At 47.2% G+C, this 21864-nt stretch overlaps 1 protein-coding gene across 3 annotated transcripts in view; it reads right to left on the bottom strand.

The window, feature by feature from the left end:
- Positions 1 to 21864, bottom strand: part of RAB11FIP3 (RAB11 family interacting protein 3) — a 579011-nt gene that overhangs the window by 127244 nt on the left and 429903 nt on the right. For all 3 annotated transcript variants that reach the window (XM_069210357.1, XM_069210358.1, XM_069210359.1), the window contains one exon: positions 19270 to 19357. In XM_069210357.1, the coding sequence (XP_069066458.1) occupies positions 19270 to 19357 (88 nt within the window). The remainder of the gene's footprint in view (positions 1 to 19269; positions 19358 to 21864) is intronic.

Raw genomic sequence — 21864 nt, 5'->3', positions numbered from 1 at the left:
ACAAATCACACACAATCAATGTGGGCTATTCAAGATCTGTATGCTCCAGTGCCAGAATTAAAGCCTTAAGCTCTGCAAGTTGTGCAGTGCAGTCCCCTAGAGTATGCATGTAGGTGTCTTGAGGGTAGAATGTACCAACGCTCATTAGGCCGCTATCAGCTGCACAAGCAGCAGAGTACTGGTGTTTTGTACCTACAGCTGGTTGTGCTGAACCATCAGTGTAATGATTGTTCTGTATTGATCAAGAGGCATGATGTTTGAGGGCATGGATTACTTGAGTTCATATTTTAGAAATTCTTGGTTCTGTAGTTTGGGGTTGAAAACATAATCAGCATCAGTGGCGGTCAAGGATGTTACCCATTGAATCCAACGTGGATGTAATGCTTTCGTGACTGGAACCCCAGCTTTGGTAACCGCCTCAAGGCCTAGCACCGGGGTAACAAAAATAATGTGTTTCCTTTGTGCAGGGTGCATCTCCTTAATGATAGCCATCTGTACAGTAACCAGTAATTTTTTTTTGTGTGCAAATCTTTGGTCTGCATTGAAGTACAAGTGTGATTTGTATGCCATGGGTACTGTGTCACCCTCATTAAATGTGACACAGGTGAACCCAATGTCACCAGGAATTATTCTGATGACCAAATTTGTTTTGTTGTCACCTGTGTGTAAGAGTTGTGCTTCTAGCATGTCTTGCTGTAATGTTTTGAGTATGCATGTATGTTCTGGTGTCCAGTGTTTGCTTGAAAAATCTGGACAAATTAAATCATCAAGTGGTTTTATTTGTTAGGCATAGTCAGGAATGTATGTTCTGCCAAAATTAAAGAAACCCACTAATGACTGCAGCTTTTTGATGGTATTTGGAGGTTTAAGTTGAGCGCACCTTTCTAGAAAGTGCAAGGCTAGGCTTTTGTCTTCATTGGATAATTGGTATCCTAAAAATAGGGCACTAAGGAAAGCAGTTTTGGTTTTGGCTGTATCAAGGAATAGGTATCAGAATCGGAAACACTAATGGGGGAATCCTTTACAGGTTCTAGCTTGAACAACCTGCAGCCTAGATAGGTGCTCCCTATTGAGCTGTGGAGGATTATACCTAGGACCACTGCGGATATGTTTAGGTACCTTTAGTGTGTGTGAGACACACATACTCAGGGTACCTGTATAATTAGTGCCTTACCAACGTTGGCGGCGCTATGTCGTAGGACTCCTGTTATGGGAACAAGACTGCTGGATTTGGAGCAGCACCACCACCGACTGTGTTAATCCCCCCACCATCTTGAAAGCTGTCAGCCCAACCCTTTCGGCTAGCAAGCAGCACCTCACCAAAACCTGAAAAAAAGGTTATTTGTGGCAGCCTGAAACATGACACTCTCTGGCTTATCAGGGGAATTTGTGGTCAACAAGTCTCACCCCTTTTTCTTGTTAGCAAAAGGTCTAATTCGCACACATAGGTCAAAGAAAGATATGCGGGGTAGTTTTCAATACATTTATTGAAAAGACTGCAATCTACGATAAAATATATGAGCTGCAAGTATTAGGGCAACAAGACATAACAGGAGTCGAATTGTGGTGACCGGTAAGAAGCAAATAAACAGTCCCAACCTATTGGAATAACATACAAAGATTAATTCTACCTAACCCCTAACTCCTAAGCGAGAACATAATGGTGATACCCCAATCTGTCCGTACTTAGTCCAGAAGAGGAGCACTCACCCCATTACCTGGAAGATAGGGGTCTGCCCGCCATCTCCTGGGCTGGCTGCAGGGGTCAGCAATGAAATGGCATGCAGCATGGATGGAATCCTAGGTGGGTGTAAGGAATCTGCAGCTAGATAGTCTCTCTACCAGATGAAACAAGTTACTTACCTGTTACTGTAGTTCTCCAGTTTTGGAAACTTTCATAGATTCACATGCTTGAATCATTGCCCGTCGTTGAGATGGGAGTCCCCGGTGTAATACAAAAACCTTACTCAATTGCATAAAAAGCTCAGAGGCACTAGGCCTCTTAATTAGTAACATCTTATAGTCATTTTATAAAAAAGGACCAAACTTAAAAGACAACCAATCAGCCCTCACCACCCTCTAGAACCCTCCTGTGAGGAGCTGATTTCCCTCATATTTTCTAACCACAAGTGCAATAATGGATCTAGGACTGAGGAAAATGAAGATGTGCTCCTCAGGGGAGGAAGGCTGGGTCGCATGTGAATCTATTAAAGTTTCCAGTACTGGAGAACTACAGTTACAGGTAAGTAACGTATTTCTTACTCCAGTATTGGAACTTTCATAGATTCACATGCTTAAATCAGAATAGTAAGCAGTGGATAACACATTTTTGTCCTATAGATAGCAGCATAGTACTCTGAAATGCGAACTGACATGATAATATGTACATTCACGTCTTGCTATTATCTACAGCATTATTATAAAGAAAATGTGATATAACAAAAAACAAGAGGATGGAGGGAATGAAAATGTCACTTACCCAGTGTACATCTGTTCGTGGCATCAGTCGCAGTAGATTCGCATGTTCTGCAATAGCTCGCCATCTGGTGTTGGGCCGGAGTGTTACAAGTTGTTTTTCTTCGAAGAAGTCTTTCGAGTCACGGGACCGAGTGACTCCTCCTTTTGTCTCCATTGCGCATGGGCGTCGACTCCATCTTCGATTGTTTTTCCCCGCAGAGGGTGAGGTAGGAGTTGAATTGTAGTAATAGTGCCCATGCAATGGAGTGACTAAGTATGCACCTATTTAAGGTTGAGATGATACATATATAAATAATTGAAGGTAACTTCCAAACTGCTACAGGCTCCCGGGGAGGCGGGTGGGCACATGCGAATCTACTGCGACTGATGCCACGAACAGATGTACACTGGGTAAGTGACATTTTCAGTTCGATGGCATCTGTCGCTGTAGATACGCATGTTCTGCAATAGACTAGTAAGCAGTTATTTCCCCAAAAGCGGTGGATCAGCCTGTAGGAGTGGAAGTAGTCTGAAATAATGTCCTTAATACAGCTTGACCTACTGTGGCTTGTTGTGCGGATAACACGTCTACACAGTAGTGCTTGGTGAATGTGTGAGGCGTAGACCATGTGGCTGCCTTACATATTTCTTGCATTGGGATGTTTCCTAGAAAGGCCATGGTAGCACCTTTCTTTCTGGTTGAGTGTGCCCTTGGTGTAATGGGCAGCTGTCGTTTAGCTTTAAGGTAGCAGATTTGGATGCATTTAACTATCCATCTGGCTATACCTTGTTTTGAAATTGGGTTTCCTGCGTGAGGTTTTTGAAATGCAATAAAGAGTTGTTTAGTCTTTCTGATGTTTTTTGTTCTGTCAATGTAATACATTAATGCTCTTTTGACATCTAATGTATGTAGTGCCCTTTCAGCTACGGTATCTGGCTGTGGAAAGAACACTGGAAGTTCCACTGTTTGATTTAGATGGAACGGTGAAATAACCTTTGGCAAAAATTTAGGATTGGTCCTTAGGACGACTTTATTTTTGTGTAGTTGTATAAAAGGTTCCTGTATAGTAAACGCCTGAATCTCGCTTACTCTTCTCAGGGAAGTAATGGCGATGAGAAATGCCACCTTCCAGGTTAGGAACTGTATGTCGCAGGAGTGCATGGGTTCAAAAGGTGGACCCATAAGTCTAGTTAGGACAACATTTAGGTTCCATGAAGGAACAGGTGGTGTTCTTGGTGGTATAATTCTCCTAAGGCCCTCCATGAATGCTTTAATGACTGGTATTTTATATAGGGAAGTTGAATAGGTAGTTTGCAGGTATGCAGATATTGCTGCAAGGTGTATTTTAATGGAAGAGAAAGCCAGGTTAGATTTTTGTAAGTGAAGCAAGTAACCCACTACATGTTCTGGAGTTGTGTGTAATGGTTGTATTTGATTAATATGGCAGTAGCAAACAAACCTCTTCCATTTACTTGCATAGCAGTGCCTGGTGGATGGCCTTCTTGCTTGTTTTATGACTTCCATACATTCTTGGGTAAGTTGTAAGTGCCCGAATTCTAGGATTTCAGGAGCCAGATTGCTAGATTCAGCGATGCTGGATCTGGGTGTCTGATCTTTTGGTTGTGCTGTGTCAACAGATCTGGCCTGTTGGGCAATTTGATGCAGGGTACCACTGATAGGTCTAGCAGCGTTGTGTACCAGGGTTGCCTTGCCCAAGTTGGTGCTATCAATATGAGTTTGAGTTTGCTTTGACTGAGTTTGTTTACCAGGTAAGGAAGGAGAGGGAGAGGAGGAAAAGCGTAAGCAAATATCCCTGACCAGTTCATCCATAGGGCATTGCCTTGGGATTGTTTGTGTGGGTACCTGGATGCGAAGTTTTGGCATTTTGCGTTCTCCCTTGTCGCAAACAAGTCTATCTGAGGTGTTCCCCAGAGTTTGAAATAAGTGTTCAGAATTTGGGGGTGAATTTCCCATTCGTGGACCTGTTGGTGATCTCGAGAGAGATTGTCTGCGAGTTGATTTTGTATCCCTGGTATAAACTGTGCAATTAGGCGAATTTGGTTGTGAATTGCCCAATGCCAAATTTTTTGTGCTAGCAGGCTTAACTGCGTGGAGTGCGTCCCTCCCTGCTTGTTTAGATAATACATTGTTGTCATGTTGTCTGTTTTGACGAGAATGTATTTGTGAACTATTATTGGTTGGAAAGCTTTTAGTGCTTGAAAAACTGCTAGCAGTTCTAGGTGATTGATATGCAGTTTTGTTTGATGTACGTTCCATTGTCCTTGTATGCTGTGTTGATTGAGGTGTGCTCCCCACCCTGTCATGGAAGCATCTGTTGTTATTACGTATTGTGGCACTGGGTCTTGGAAAGGCCGCCCCTTGTTTAAATTTATGTTGTTCCACCATAGAAGCGAGAGGTAAGTTTGGCGGTCTATTAACACCAGATCTAGAAGGTGACCCTGTGCTTGAGACCACTGTGATGCTAGGCATTGTTGTAAGGGCCTCATGTGCAGTCTTGCGTTTGGGACAATGGCTATGCATGATGACATCATGCCTAGGAGTTGTAATACCATCTTTGCCTGTATCTTTTGTGTTGGATACATGCGTTGTATGATGGTGTTGAAATTTTGAATTCTTTGTGGACTTGGAGTGGCTACTCCCTTTGATGTGTCTATTATGGCTCCCAGGTATTGTTGTACCTTGCGTGGCAGAATTTTGGATTTTGTGAAATTGACGGTGAACCCGAGTTTGAAGAGGGTTTGTATGATCTGATTTGTGTGATTTGAGCACTGTATGAACGAATGGGCCTTGATTAGCCAGTCGTCCAAATATGGGAACACATGTATTTGCTGCCTTCTTATGTGTGCAGCGACTACCGCTAGACATTTGGTAAAGACTCTTGGTGCGGTTGTTAATCCGAAAGGCAGTACCTTGAATTGGTAATGTATTCCTTTGAATACGAACCTTAGGTATTTCCTGTGAGATGGGTGTATTGGTATATGGAAATAAGCATCCTTGAGGTCTAAAGTTGCCATGTAGTCGTGTAGTTTTAGCAATGGCAATACTTCTTGTAGTGTGACCATGTGGAAGTGGTCTGATTTGATGAAAGTGTTCACTACTCTGAGGTCTAGGATTGGTCTCAGCGTTTTGTCCTTCTTTGGTATCAGAAAGTACAGTGAGTAAACTCCTGTGTTTATTTGTGTGTTTGGCACTAATTCGATTGCATTCTTTTGCAATAGTGCCTGCACTTCTATCTCCAGGAGATTGGAATGGTGTGTTGTTAAATTTTGTGCTTTTGGTGGTATGTTTGGAGGGAATTGTAGAAATTCTATGCAATAACCATGTTGGATAATTGCTAGAACCCAAGTGTCTGTAGTGATTTCCTCCCATGCTTTGTAATAATGACCTATTCTTCCCCCCACTGGTGTTGTGTGGAGGGGGTGAGTGACATGTGAGTCATTGTTTAGTAGTAGGGGTTTTGGGGCTTTGAAATCTCCCTCTATTTCTAGGGAATTGCCCTCCTCTATATTGTCCCCGAAAACCTCCTCTATACTGTCCCTGGTAAGTGGACGGTGTTGCTTGTGAGGTGCTGGCTTGTGTGCTTTGACCCCGAAACCCCCCTCGAAAGGGCGTTTTACGGAATGTGCTGTAATTCCCTCTGCTCTGCGGGGAGTAGAGTGCGCCCATGGCTTTGGCAGTGTCTGTATCTTTTTTGAGTTTCTCAATCGCTGTGTCCACTTCTGGACCGAACAGTTCTTTTTCATTAAAAGGCATATTGAGAACTGCTTGTTGAATCTCTGGTTTAAATCCAGACGTTCGGAGCCATGCATGCCGTCTGATAGTTACAGATGTATTAATTGTCCGTGCAGCTGTATCTGCAGCGTCCATGGAGGAACGTATCTGGTTGTTGGAGATGGTCTGTCCCTCCTCAACCACTTGTTTCGCCCTATTTTGGAAGTCCTTGGGCAGATGTTCAATGAGATGTTGCATCTCGTCCCAGTGGGCTCTGTCATAGCGCGCAAGTAGTGCCTGGGAGTTCGCGATGCGCCACTGGTTTGCAGCTTGTGCTGCGACTCTTTTACCAGCTGCATCGAACTTGCGGCTTTCTTTATCTGGGGGTGGTGCATCTCCAGATGTGTGAGAGTTGGCCCTTTTCCTAGCTGCTCCTACAACAACAGAGTCTGGTGGCAGCTGTGTAGTGATGAAAACCGGGTCCGTAGGAGGCGGCTTATACTTCTTTTCCACCCGTGGTGTGATTGCCCTACTTTTGACCGGCTCCTTAAATATGTCTTTTGCGTGCCGGAGCATACCAGGGAGCATAGGCAGGCTTTGGTAGGAGCTGTGGGTGGAGGAGAGTGTGTTGAACAAGAAATCATCCTCGACCTGTTCTGAGTGGAGGCTTACGTTATGAAATTGTGCTGCTCTAGCCACCACCTGAGAGTACGCGGTGCTGTCTTCTGGTGGAGATGGCTTTGTAGGGTAGGCCTCCGGGCTGTTATCTGACACTGGGGCGTCGTATAGGTCCCATGCGTCCTGATCTTGGTCACCCTGGCTCATGGTGGTGTGAGCTGGGGAGTGAGATGGAGTTTGTGCTGGTGAAACGTTAATCACGGGCGGAGGAGAGGGTGGTGGTGTAATTCTTTTAACCACTTTTGGTTGTGGTGCTTGTTCCGTCTGGAACTCCAACCTTCTCTTTCTCCTAATGGGGGGAAGGGTGCTTATTTTTCCTGTCCCCTGCTGAATGAAGATACGCTTTTGCGTATGGTCCACATCAGTTGCTTGTAGCTCTTCCTCAAACCTATGCTTTTGCATTTGGGAGGTTAGCGAGTGCTCTTCTGTATAAGAGCCTGAAGCTGGGTCGCTTGCAGTTTGTTTCGGCGTCGAAACTTTGTCTGCGTGTTTTTTCGGCTCCGAGGTGACTTTTTTCCTTTTCGGGGCCGAAACCTCTCGGCGTCGATCTGTTTCGGTGCCGCTGTCTCGGCGTCGAGCCGTGTCCACACCGGTATCTCGGTGTCGAGGCTTGTCTCCAGCACTTTCTCGGTCCCGAGAAGGCTGCGTGCCGGTGTCTCGACCGGAGTCGGACGATCTCGGCACTGTTTTGGCCTTTTTCGGTGCCGACGGTCGGTCACCGAATTTATGGGTCGAGCCATGGCCTGGTGGCAGTGGCGTCCCCTGGGCCTTGTAAATGTTTCTCTGTGTGTTTTTCGACGTCTTACTCACGGTTTGTGTATCGTCGAATCCTTCGGAGTCTGAGTCTTGGATCGAGAAGGTACCTTCCTCCTCCTGTTCCTCGAACTCCCGTCGGGCTGTCGGTGCGGACGCCATTTGAAGTCTTCTGGCTCGACGGTCTCGGAGTGTTTTTCGGGACCGGAACGCACGACAGGCCTCGCAGGTGTCTTCGCTGTGCTCAGGTGACAGGCACAGGTTGCAGACCAAGTGTTGGTCTGTGTAGGGGTATTTATTGTGGCATTTGGGGCAGAAACGGAACGGGGTCCGTTCCATCGGCGTTCCTCAGCACGCGGTCGGGCCGACCAGGCCCCGACGGAGGATCGAAAAACTACCCCGAAGGGCACCGGAGCTCTTCGATCTTCGATGCGGTGTTGAATCTAAGTACGCCGATCCCGAACGCAACAATACCGACGAAAATCTTCCGAAATTAACTATTTTTTCCGTTCCGAAACTCGGAGCGACAGGAACACGTCCGAACCCGATGGCGGAAAAAAAACAATCGAAGATGGAGTCGACGCCCATGCGCAATGGAGACAAAAGGAGGAGTCACTCGGTCCCGTGACTCGAAAGACTTCTTCGAAGAAAAACAACTTGTAACACTCCGGCCCAACACCAGATGGCGAGCTATTGCAGAACATGCGTATCTACAGCGACAGATGCCATCGAACATAATGATTTGGCTCACCTTCATTGAAACAGGATTTGAAGGATCGCTTGACCAACAGCTGCATCCCGAAGTGACTCAGTGTCCAAGAAGTAATGCTGCGCGAAGGTGTGATTTGTCCTCCATGTCGCAGCATGACAGATGGCTTTAATTGATACACCAGCAAACAGCGCACAGGACGCAGTTATAGCTCTGGCAGAATGCGCCCTTACGCCTGTGTGCAATGGTCTTCCTGATTTCTAATGGCAGAATATGATTGAGTCTTTAATCCATCGGCATATAGTCTGTTTCATTACAGAGTGACCTTTTCTAGCGGCAATGAATGCTAAACATAACTGAGTGGACTGTCTGAACGACTCTGTTCTGTCCAAATATAATTTTATGCATCTTTTAAGGTTGAGTTCTTTCCGCAGCAGTTTGCCATTGACCGCAAACCTCAGGTACTTTCTGTGGAGCGGGTGAATGGAAATGTGAAAGTACGTGTCCTGAAGGTCTAGAGAGGCCATGTATTCTGCTCTGTTCAGAAGCTGGAGGACGTCTTGTAGGGTGACCATCCGAAATGTTTGCTTCTTGAGGTACTTGATTAGCTCCCGTAAGTCCAGAATTGGCCTCCATAGGCTAGACTTTTTTCGGATGAGGAAGAAGCAGGAGTATAAACCCTTTCCCCTCTGGGAATGCAGAACAGACTCTATAGCCCCTTTCTTCAGCATGGTTATTACCTCCAACGGGAGTAGACGAAGGTGCTTTTGTCGAATCTGGGATGGAGGCATTGAAGGGGGAATCTGGGTGAATTCCAACAGTTGTCCGAAGTGGACGACATCCAGCACCCACTTGTTTTTGGTTATTTGTTGCCAGCATTGGATATGATGTTTTAGAATTCTGTGATAAATTGTAGGAGGAGAGTGTATAGGATGTGTCGTTAGACAGTCATTGTCTACATGCAAATTCTTTAGGTTTTCGCCCCGACTTGCTCTTGTGGTAGGGCCTGGTATATGCTGTGGGAGGCGGTTGCCTCGGCGGGTATTGTGTCCTAGAAGGCTTAAACGTGGAGGAATAGGATGGGTACCTATATTGCTGGTATCCCCCACGAAAGGTTGACCTCCACCCCTAGCACCACGAAAGGGCACTTTTCTGTACTGCAGAGTGCCTAAGGATTTCGCCATCTCCATATCCGACTTGATGGCTTGAAGGGCGTCGTCGACGTGCTTGCCAAACAGAGCTTCACTGTCGTATGGCAGATCTAGTATTTGTCTGTACTTCGGGATGAAAGCTGGTGGCTTTGAGCCAACCCTGACGCCTCAACACAGCTGAACCCATGAGCAAACTGAAGCCCATTGCCGCTATATCCAGTGAACAATCTATCTCTGCGGAAGATCGCTGGCCCTCTACAAGAACTTTCCTAGTTTCTGTCTTGGAAGCGTCTGAAAGCTCCTCCAATGAATGGGATATGCCTGACCAGAGCTTTCGATCATATCTGCCTAGTAGAGCAAAGGAATTGGCCGCCCTTACCACAATAGCAGACATAGAGGAGAAACACTTGCCGATGTTATCTAAGCGCCTCCCTTCTTTATCTGGCGGTGATGTCAATGGCATAGAGGGGTTCCTGGAGCGACGTTGGGCAGCTTCCGATATCACGGAGTCTGGCTTCGGGTGTCCTGAGAGGCAAGCCGGAGCATCCTCCGTGGGTTTATATTTCTTATCCAGTCTCGGCAGAACTGCAGGGACTGTTACCGGATTCTGCATAATTTTCAGGCCCTGGCTCCAAACATGGTCTATGTTGGGTATAGCTCCGACCATTTTCCTGTGGGGCTCTTTAAAATCATATCGGAAGCAATCCTGCTGAGTTGCGGGCATTGGAAGATCGAATCACGTTGCGGCACGCTTAAGCAGGTTATGGAAACCACCTATATCTTCAGGTGGGGATTCAACCATGGGTGCTGTAGAAGAAGCAGGTGCCGGTATAATGTAATCATCCCACTCATCATGGTCAGGTTGTATCTCATCTTCGAAGAAACAACAAAAGAGGGGCAGAAAAATGGGATATTCGGAGTGAAAACTCCTGGTCCCGTGTGTAAGTATCCCAATAGACAGTAAATCAAAAAAGATTACACATGGTTCCATATAGTGCTGTGGGTTTCAATCAAGTGAAAAGCTTGGTCAGTAGATAGGAACCGAAGCTTCTCGAAGCAAGAGCCCTCACTCACCATCCAGTGACATGCTTCATCATAGGGCCAGCTCCTCGTCAGGCCGGCACTGCAATGCCTGACGGGCCCGCGAGGGGGCTCTTTGCCGGAGTTCTTTTGAGAATCGAAAATAGCCGGTCAGGAATAATGAAGTGAAGGATTGGTATATGAAAAAAACTATTACAAATGCCTAGAGGTAACAACTAATTATTTTTAATACTTGTGCTCATACCTCTGACAAGATTAAAAACCAAGAAAACGGGGAGTCGGTGGAGTAATGACCACAAACCCCATTGAAATATAGGTAGGTATAATAATGTCTCTTAAAGAGAATTTAACATACAAGAGACAGAGCACACAGGATCCCCTGTGTCACTCTACGTAGTTGGTCAACATGTTTCTCGCTTGTAACAGAAGAATTACCTTATGCGATTCATCAGGACCTAATAACAAACCTAATCCTTTAAATCGTGGAAACTTCCACAAATATGTAAATCATAAACCCTCCAAAAATTTAGGGTAGGGCCACATCGGGGGAGACCTGGGGGGCTGCGGGTGCAGGGTCCTTACCAGGCTTCGGGTTCTTAGAAGCAGGCAGTCGCGGTCAGGAGGAGCCTCTGGATTCCCTCTGCAGGCATTGCTGTGGGGGCTCAGGGAGGTCAACTCTGGCTACTCACGGGCTCGCAGTCACCGGGGAGTCCTCCCTGTAGTGTTGGTTCTCCACAAGTCGAGCCGAGGGCGTCGGGTGCAGAGTGCAAAGTCTCACGCTTCCGGCGGGAAACGTGTGTTCTTTAAAAGTTGCTTCTTTGTTGCAAAGATGTTACTTCTTTGGAGCAGAGCTGCTGTCCTCTGAAGTTCTTGGTCCTTTTAGATGCAGGGTAGTCCTCTGAGGCTTCAGAGGTCGCTGGACCCTGTGGAACGCTTCTCTGTTGCAGTTTTTCATTAAGTGGGGAGACAGGCCGGTAGAGCTGGGGCCAAAGCAGTTGGTGTCTCTGTCTTCTCTGCAGGGTTTTCAGCTCAGCAGTCCTTCTTCGTCTTAGGTTGCAGGAATCTAGTTTCCTAGGTTTTGGTGAGCCCCTAAATACTATATTTAGGGGTGTGTTTAGGTCTGGGAGGGCAGTAGCCAATGGCTACTGTCCTTGAGGTTAGCTACACCCTCTTTGTGCCTCCTCCCTGAGGGGGGGGGACATCCCTATTCCTATTGGGGGAATCCTCCAAAATCAAGATGGAGGATTTCTGAAGGCCGGGGTCACCTCAGCTCAGGACACCTTAGGGGCTGTCCTGACTGGTGGGTGACTCCTCCTTGTTTTTCTCATTATCTCCCCTGGACTTGCCGCCAAAAGTGGGGGCTGTGTCCAGGGGGCGGGCATCTCCACTAGCTGGAGTGCCCTGGGGCATTGTAACACGAAGCCTGAGCCTTTGAGGCTCACTGCTAGGTGTTACAGTTCCTGCAGGGGGGAGGTGTGAAGCATCTCCACCCAGAGCAGGCTTTTGTTTCTGTCCTCAGAGAGCACAAAGGCCCCCACCACATGGGGTCAGAAGAATAAGTTACTTACCTTCGGAAACGCTTTTTCTGGTGGATACAATAACTACCCGTGGATTCCTCACCTAAAGAATTCTCCCTCGCGCCAGCCCTCGACGGAAATTTCTTCTAGCTCTGCACGTCGACGATGACGTCACAATCGCCCGACTCCACGCGACGCCACATGATGTCATCCAGGCAATAAGAGGCCCTCGTCGACGTGCAGACATCAGTTTTCACCATTTTTACGTGCCATAGAGGCGAACAGGTTAAACCTAAAGAGTACACATTCATCCAGAGTAGATGAAAATAAAACATTTAATATAAAACTCAACAAAAGTCACAGATATGGCTGCTCAAACCGAGATAGAAGAATAAGTTACTTACCTTCGGTAGCGCTTTTTCTGGTGGATACAGTTACTACCTGTGGATTCCTCACCAAAAGAATTCTCCCCTCGCGCCAGCCTCGACGGAAATTTCTTCTAGCTCTGCACGTCGACGATGACGTCACAATCGCCCGACTCCACGCGATGCCACATGACGTCATCCAGGCAATAAGAAGCCCTCGTCGACGCGCAGACGTCAGTTATCACCATTTTTTTGTACATGCCATAGAGGCGAACAGGTTAAACCTAAAGAGTACACATTCATCCAGAATAGATGAAAATAAAAATATTTAATATAAAATTCAATAAAAACCACAGTTACGAATGCTCAATCCGGGACAGAAATAAATATATATCTATATGTACAATTCCAGTCCAAAATGTCCTTTTCACTATTTTAACTTGCAAAGGAAAAGTATATACAATGAAAACAACCATAAGCATGTGAAAGCTATATACATATATATACAAGTCCAAGGATGCGCACCCAAAGAGATCTTGGCTTGACCAGTCAGGCAACGGGGAGGTGGGTGGGACCGTAAGGAATCCACAGGTAGTAACTGTATCCACCAGAAAAAGCGCTACCGAAGGTAAGTAACTTATTCTTCTGATGAATACACCTACCTGTGGATTCCTCACCAAAAGAATTGAGTCCCCAAGCAGTATAACCTCCGGTGGTGGGTGCCCGAATGGTCAAACCAAGAAATCTTGCAGCACCGAGCGAGCAAAATGGCCATCCCTCCTGACCTCAGAGTCCAAACAGTAATGCTTGGCAAAAGTATGGAGGGTGCCCAGGTCGCTGCCCTGCAGATGTCAGCCACAGGAACACCTCTAGCCAAAGCTGATGAAGCTGCCTTGGCCCTGGTGGAATGGGCACGAAGCCCCTCAGGTGGGTCTCTCTTCGCCAAAGAATAGCAGATCTTAATACATAGAATGACCCACCTGGATAGCGTTCTCTTGTGGACCGCTCTACCTTTCCTCTTCCCTACGTATCCAACGAAGAGCTGTTCATCCTGTCTGAACTCCTTGGTCCTGGCGACGTAGAAGCTCAGTGCTCTTCGCGGATCCATCCGATGGAGCCTCTCCTCCTCCTTGGATGGGTGAGGGTGGAGGGTAAAAGGAAGAGAGAGTAATTGACTGCCCCAGGTGAAAGGGTGTAACAACCTTCGGTAGGAAAGCCGCCTTGGTCCTCAACACCATTTTGTCCTTGAAGAAGGAAAGGAATGGGGTTTCTACAGTTAGAGCCTGAAGCTCACTAACCCTTCTGGCAGATGTTATGGCCACCAGGAAAACAGTTTTTAATACCAGGTACCATAAAGAACAAGAATGCATTGGTTTGAACGGAGCCCCAATAAGAAAAGTTAAGACTAAGTTAAGGTCCCACTGAGGCATAACGAATGGCGTGGATGGATACCTATTAGTGAGCCCCTTTAGAAACTTTAAAACAATTGGTGATTTAAAGAAGGACGGCTGATCAGGAAGGCACAGAAAAGCAGATAGTGCTGACAGATAACCCTTAACAGTGGCAATTGCGAAACCTTTCTGTGCCAGATGGAGTACAAATGACAAAATGCCAGACAAACCAGCTTTTAAAGGATCTAAACTAGTCTCTCCACACCAGCTTGAAAATTTAGCCCAACGATTAGCATAGATTGACTTGGTGGAGTGTTGCCTGGCCGATAAAATAACTTCCACCACATCTGGAGGGAGAGAAAGAACTCAGGATGCCCCGTTCAATCTCCAGGCATGAAGGTGCAGGCTCTGGAGGTGGGGGTGTAAAACCTGCCCCTGCGACTGCGAGAGGAGGTCTGCCCTGAGAGGGAGACGGAGCGGAGGGCACAGTGAGAGTTGGAGAAGGTCCGTGTACCATACCCTCCTTGGCCAATCCGGAGCTATTAAGATGACTTGGGCCCGGTCTTGGCGTATTTTCCTCAATACTCGAGGAATCAAGGGTATGGGGGGAAACGCGTAAAGCAACTGGTTGCACCAGGTCCTCTGAAACGCATCCACCAATGCTCCCTGTACCGGATACTGGAGGCTGCAGAATAACGGGCAGTGCGCGTTTTCCCGGGTGGCAAACAGATCTATCCGAGGAAACCCCCACATCTGGAAGATTAGATGGACTTGATCTGGATGGAGACGCCACTCGTGATCGGCCGAGAAATGGTGACCGAGACCGTCCGCACGTACGTTCAAGACTCCGGCCAGATGATTTGCTACCAAGCAAATCTGATGGTCCTTTGCCCAGGACCATAGCAGAAAAGCTTCTCTGCAGAGAAGGTACGACCCTACCCCTCCCTGTTTGTTTATATACCACATCGCGGTAGTATGGTCCGTCAGGACCTGAACCGACTGACCACGAAGGGATGGGAGGAAGGCCCTGAGAGCCAGACGTACAGCCCGTAACTCCAACAGATTGATATGAAACATCTGTTCCACTGGAGACCAAAGCCCTTTGATCTCCATGTCCCCCAGATGAGTTCCCCACCCTAGAGTGGAAGCATCCGGTATTACTGTGGCCACTGGTGGAGCTTGCGAGAACGGCCTTCCTCGTGAAAGATTGCCGCCCGCAATCCACCACTTCAAATCTGTGGAAGCATCTCTGGAGATCCTCACCAAGCCTTCAAGATCTCCTTTGTGTTGAGACCACTGCCTTCGGAGACACCACTGAAGAGCCCTCATGTGCCAGCGAGCATGCGTGACCAACAGTATGCAGGAGGCAAACAGACCGAGCAGACGTGGGACCTTGAGGACTGGAATGACCGCTCCACTTTGAAACATTAAAACCAACGCCTGAATGTCTTGAATCCGCTGAGGCTGAGGAAAGGCTTGATTCAATGTTGTATCCAGTACTGCCCCTATGAACAGGAGGCGCTGAGAGGGCTCTAGGTGAGATTTGGGCACGTTCACCGAAAAGCCCAGGTTGAACAACAACTGGGTTGTCGACTGCAGGTGATGCAACACGAGCTCCGGAGACCTGGCTTTGATCAACCAGTCGTCTAGATAAGGAAATACTGCTATCCCCTTCCTTCTGAGCTCTGCCGCAACCACCGACATCACCTTCGTGAAGACTCGAGGTGCTGAAGTAAGACCAAACGGGAGGACCGCAAACTGATAGTGCTGCAACCCCACCACAAACCGGAGGTACTTCCTGTGCGACTTGAGTATCGGGATATGAAAGTAAGCATCCTGCAAGTCGACAGACTCCATCCAGTCTCCCTTGTTCACCGCCAAAAGCACCTGAGCTAGGGTCAGCATCTTGAACTTTTCCTGTCTGAGGAACCAATTCAAGATCCTTAGGTCCAGGATTGATCTCAACCGACCATCCTTCTTGGGAATCAGGAAGTACCTTGAGTAACAACCTTGACCCCTTTCCTGCTTGGGACCAACTCCACCGCACCCTTTGAAAGGAGGACTTGAACCTCCTGTTCTAACAACAGGAGGTGTTCTTCTGAACAATAAGATGGACGGGGCTGGATGGGGGGCGGAAACTCCCGAAAGGGAAGGGTATAGCCCTTTCTCACAATGCTGGTAATCCATGAGTCTGAAGTTATGACCTCCCACTTGTGGAGAAAATTCAGTAACCTCCCCCCTACAGGAGTGGAGTGAGTGGGAATTGGTGGAAGCCTAAGGCTGCTTTCCCTACTGCACCCCTCCAGAGGAAGAGGAAGAGGCAGAGTGCTGCTGAGTGGCTCCCCTGGTACGGACCCTACCCCTCCCTCTGAAAGATCTATAGGAAAGAGCAGAGGTGGGTTGCTGGAATTTCCCTCGAAAGGAGGAGGAGGAGGAACCACGACCAAATCCTCGAAACCTCCTAAAAAATCTGGAGGAAGTAGAAGAAGTGGCTTGCAAGCCCAGCAACTTGGCCATGGCCCTACTCTCTTTGAACCTTTCTAAGGCCGAATCCGCCTTGGCACCAAACAGCTTGTCACCATCAAAAGGAAGGTCCAGTAGGGTCGACTGCACATCAGAGGAAAATCCTGAGTTACGAAGCCAGGCCTGCCTCCTCGTAACTACAGCAGTGCCCATTGCCCTAGCAACCGAGTCAGTTGTATCCAACCCAGATTGGATAACCTGAGTTGCAGCTGCCTGAGCATCAGATACCAGGCTTAATAATTCCTGAGGAACCTCTGTGTGCGTTGATTTAATCTCGTCCATCAGGGCATAAATGTATCTTCCTAAAATGCATGTAGCATTGGTGGACTTTAACGCCATGCTACATGATGAGAACACCTTTTTGGATGACATGTCCATCTTCTTGGAGTCTCTATCCGAGGGTACAACTGGAAAGGGCCCAGGAGCAGACCTTGCTGAGCAGGAAGCCTGGACCACCAAGCTTTCAGGTGTTGGATGCCTGGTAAGAAAACCTGGGTCAGCTGGTGCAACCCGATACCTCCTAGCCACAGATCTATTGACGGCTGAAGAAGACACCGGCTTCTTCCAGACTTCCATTATGGGGTCCAGTAGCGCTTCATTGAATGGCAAAAGTGGCTCTGCTGATGTATAGGCAGGGTGCAACACTTCTGTCAATAAGTTCTGCTTAGCTTCAGTCACTGGCAAAGGGAGGTCCAGGAAGCCAGCTGCCTTCCTGATAACAGAATGAAAAGTGGCCGCCTCCTCTGTGTACTCCCCAGGTGATGACAAGTCCCATTCTGGGGAGGTATCTAGGCCACTAGCAGTGTCAAGTCCATGGAGACCCTCACTAGAATCCTCGATCTCCCCTTCCTCCAAGGCTTGTCTCTGGTATTCCTGTTCTTCAAGAAGGCGGAGAGCAAGCCTCCTCAAGTGTAGCCTCTTCTCTATCCTCGGCGGCGACATGGCGTCAGCAGACATTTAAGAATGACGCTGATTGTCGGATCCGTCAGACGCCGGGTTTTCAGGCACCATAGTTGTCTTCGGCGCCGAACGAGGAGCCGGAAGGTGAGAAGACTGTCCCGGCGTCGGAGGAGGTCTAGACGGCGTCACGAGCTGAAAAATCGAAGCCACAGGAGCCGAAGCCTCAGGAGCCGAAGCCACTGGAGCCGATACCGGCGCCTAGCCCACGTTCCTCAGGGGGAGAAAGGGCATAAAGGGTGCCGGTCGAAGTGGAGCCGGGGCACCCATGTTGAAGGCCAAAGGGCCCGAAGGACCAGCCGGTCCACCACCTGGAGCCATCTGTTGGAAGATGGAAAACTTCGCATTCAGGAATGCGGTACTGTCAGCTCCAGGGGCCGGGAAAGCCAGGTACTGGGGTGCCTGGTTCGAAGGCGACACAGACGCCGGTTTCAACGTCTGCAAAGACGGAGAAAACATCTGAGGCTGCGGAACCTCGAACACTGAAGGAGGATGGCCCGATGACATGGGCGAAGTCGGTGAAGCCGGAGATGGTAACGGCGTCGTCGGCTGGGGAGTGACAGTGGGACTGACTTCCCAAGTCTTCCGACGTCGAGCTGATGGAGACCTCGACCGAGACCTCTCCCTACTCGACCGGCGCCGTGAATCTCGACGACGACGGGAGTCCAGATGACGCCGATGAGACTTTGGTGACGACTTTCGATGGTGTTTCTTCTCCTTCTTTTTCGACTTCGCAAGAAAAAGCTTGGCCTCACGCTCTTTCAAGGCCTTAGGATTCATATGTTGACAAGAATCGCACTTATCAACATCATGGTCGGACCTAAGACACCACAAGCAGTCAGAATGTGGGTCCGTTACCGACATTTTGCCACCACACTCACGCAGGGCTTGAATCCTGACTTCCTTTGCGACATTGTAATCTCGCAAAGTAAAAATTGCCAAAAAACAAACTGTAACTGTCGATACAGCAACAGTAGCTCCCTCGAAGATAACCGTTTCGAATGGCACGGAAAAAAGGGAACTGACGTCGGCGAGGACCTCTTATTGCCTGTATGACGTCAGACGGCGTCGCGTGGGCAGTTGTGACGTCCTCGTCGACGTGCAGAAGCTAGGAAGAAGATTTCTGTTGAGAGCTGGCGCAATGGGAGTATTCATTAGGTGAAGAATTCACAGGCAGTGTATCCATCAGAAATGAGGTCTGAAGGGGTCAGTCAAACAAAGAAGAATACATAAAGTGATGTAATACCACCAAGAGATCCATTCAGACAGAAGGAAATAAAGGAAGTGATCCAGTGCGTTATAAGGTCCATGCAGAGCACGGAGAGTGACAAATGAAGGCAATGCTTAAGTACAGTAAATGAGATCAGATAGGATAAATGAATAATGTCTCTCTGGAATTCTATATACAATGAAAGCTTGGCAGGCATGACTGTCCTGTCTGTCATGTGACTGTAGAGGCAGGCCTTCATGTTGGCGGTTTGATGCTTCTAGGCAACAAAAAAAAAATCCTACCTTACAACTAGCCAAACATATTAACACTTGAAGTAGGATGTAATTCTGTTGGCACACAGTGGCGAGCAGGCGATATGCAGGTGAGAAGTTCAATGGGAAGTTGAACTAGTGGGAAGTTTACTAGGAAGCTGTACTAGAAGCATTGGGAAAATATAATGCTGACAATTGTAGAAAAAGAAACATAACTACTTTTAATACAGAAATGCAGATGTCTAACAGCTACTGTAAGGTGAAATGGATGTATGTCTTTAAATTATACATGGTCATGTGCTGAAACTTCCTGGGATGAAACAAAGGCAAAATATCACATGAAGTACACTTCTTTCCCTCTTATGTTTTAGGTGAAATTAAACAAATCTAACTGACAACGGTCAAGAAGCAAAATGGGCATATAAATTCAAAACAGAAGAAATCTTCAAGGGGGGGGGGAATATATATATATATATATACACATTTTTTTTTCCAGCACATCACATACATACCTTATCATTCATGTCACTATCTTCGCAATCTATGTGGTTGTGCAATGGCTCCTCCATGTTACTCAAGGTGCTTGTCTGATGGAGACGTCTAAAGCCAAAGAAAAAAGGGCATCAAAGAAGCATAGCCTGAAAACAACTTAAACATGCAAAAGTATCTGCCTCAGTAGTATCCTGTCATCTTTGTGGTAGGCTCAAGGGGAGGCCTTTTTACCATATAGACCCTGCACCATGTTGGAGTTCTTGGGTTAATGTCATTCAGTTGCTGATCGAGGCTGCAGGACACACCAAGTCTACTGCTTAAGTGCTGCAAATGCAAAAGAAATGAGCCAGTACAGCAGATTTCTCATCCTCCCCACATTTACTATTAACTACAATAACAGTATGAAGATAACACGTTTAAATAGGCACATAAACTCGATGAGGCTAGCCAACACTGTACAAAAATTGGTTAGTAGATTTACCCAGCTTAGTGGTAATTATTTTATCTACCTTACAAAGATGAAAGGCTATGTCAAGATTGCAACAAATAACTGTCAGACCCCCTTCTGTGCCCCAACAGTAGTGATTGGAGGGGTGAGCAACTGGAGTACATTTTAACATGGTTTGATCAAGAACAACTCTCCTTGTACTTGACTCTTATGGGGACTAGGGCAAGCAGTCCAAGGTCCTTAGGCAGATAGTGTGGTTGCTGAAGTGCACAGAACTCAACAAGAAACCAAGAGGCACTATAACTTAAGGTACCACCCAGTGCTTGTCTTTTTTTTTATTTTTATAAAAGAAAGCTCTTTTAGTCAAATAGCAAAACAAAATACTACACAATTCAAATTTGCGAATACAGAGTAATATCACTGTTTATGATTCCCCTTGGGTGCTATACTCCCACTGTTTTCCTCCAGTCTAGGCAAGTCCTTCTCTTTTTTGAACAGCACCCACTCATTCAGCCCCGCCAAAACATGTAAATCTTGGCATCTAACATCCACACTATTCTAGCACTAGGTCTTACACCGTCCTGCCAATGCATCTCAGTAGTGCTCCTTTAATCAACCTTAGTTGGACAAATTGACAGATGAAATTTGAATTTACGGCTTGCAGATTAAACACGGATCTTTGGAGAAAATATCAAACACAAGCATTTATCTGCTTGGATTTTCCTAGTGTCTGCGAAGAGTCCTAGCACTGCCCATGACAATGCAAGGACTAGGACCAACACTGACCTGGAGGGGTGTCCCAAGAGTGCACTCAGTTGATAGTGGATTACTGCCCCTGTCCTGAATATAGCACATAAAGAGATGGTGGCAGCTTACTGTGTTTTCTGAGCTTTCTTTGGGACAGACCTTTTTACCTGTGCTGTTAAGCGTGTGGCCTATCGAACCCTACTGGATAAATTACAACTGTTATATGAAACAGAGAACTGAGCACTGATATCCTGTGTGCATCTTGACTGTAAGTATAGTAAATGTGTAGCATGTGTGGTAGTAAGGTTTCTGTGTGTGGAAGAGTATTGAATCCAGTAGGATCAAGTTTTGATGCCCCTGGTTTGGCATGACAGAAGATGGAAAATTAGGACAGTTTTCCAAGACAGTAAAAGTGGACTGTCTGCATTCCAGTGGATTGAGGGTGGAGATTCAAATACTAAAATGTGGAGGACTGGGACATGTGAACCTCTAGCAATTCTATGAAGACTTAATTAGCAAGGGGCTGCTGAATAATTGTTCCTGAGCACTAATATTTGTTTGGTGTAGGGGTGAGGGGTGGAACGGCGGTTTCTGTTCAAGGTGAGGGGGTTTCTATGTCACACCTGCCCTTTGACTGTTCCCCAGTACTGCTTCATTAGGTCTGACAGCCAGTTGACACAAAAAAAAAAACCATTTAATTGTGCTCATGTTGTAGATGCTCTTGCTTGGGAACAGTCACAGTGCTACCTGCTGTGATAAGCATCATTTTACACAAAAGCTCAGTCTGGAGAGCAGCCTGAGAAGGGCATGTGAAAAGAGAACAAACCAAACCGGTTCTGAAGGTTGAGACAGTGGATTCAAATCCTCTGTCTAGAAAACAAGTGCAAAAGTGGGATCCAAACACTGCACTTTATTCCAGTTCCAAGTTCACCATGGCCAAGGAATGGAGTGTTCCATGATGTGCTGCTGTCTGCCTGATAGCCAGACTTCGAGAACTGAGAGATCACCTGAAGTCTGCAATTTCTGCTTGAGGAGCTGAGGTCCTGCCTCGTGCCTAGAAACCAGTCTTATGAGAGAAGGGAGGAGTCTGCCTGGCACTCACGGAGGGTAGACTGTCCAAGAAAGCCCAGCATGTTCCTGGAGGGAGGAACACTCAGTGAAAGCAGATTGCATGAGAGAATGAAGCCAGGAGTGACTGTTGCTGTGAGTGGGTCTCCCTCTGCATTTCCTGCAGCCTATAGTATCTAAAAGACTATTCAAATTCTACAATCTGTATGCCACACGGTCAGCTGCTGAAGGGCACGATTTGGTGCTACTGGCAATGGTGTGAGAAGCTGCAATTCTGCTGACGGAGAGCTGATCGGCCGAGGGTGGCAGCAACTGGCAGGAACACACAGCTGCTTACTCACTGGTCCAGTGG

This window comes from Pleurodeles waltl, chromosome 10, assembly GCF_031143425.1.
Source record: "Pleurodeles waltl isolate 20211129_DDA chromosome 10, aPleWal1.hap1.20221129, whole genome shotgun sequence".
Classification (NCBI taxonomy): Eukaryota; Metazoa; Chordata; class Amphibia; order Caudata; family Salamandridae; genus Pleurodeles; species Pleurodeles waltl.
The sequence above is the reverse complement of the archived record's forward strand: the minus strand, read 5'-3'. Positions and strand labels throughout refer to the sequence as shown.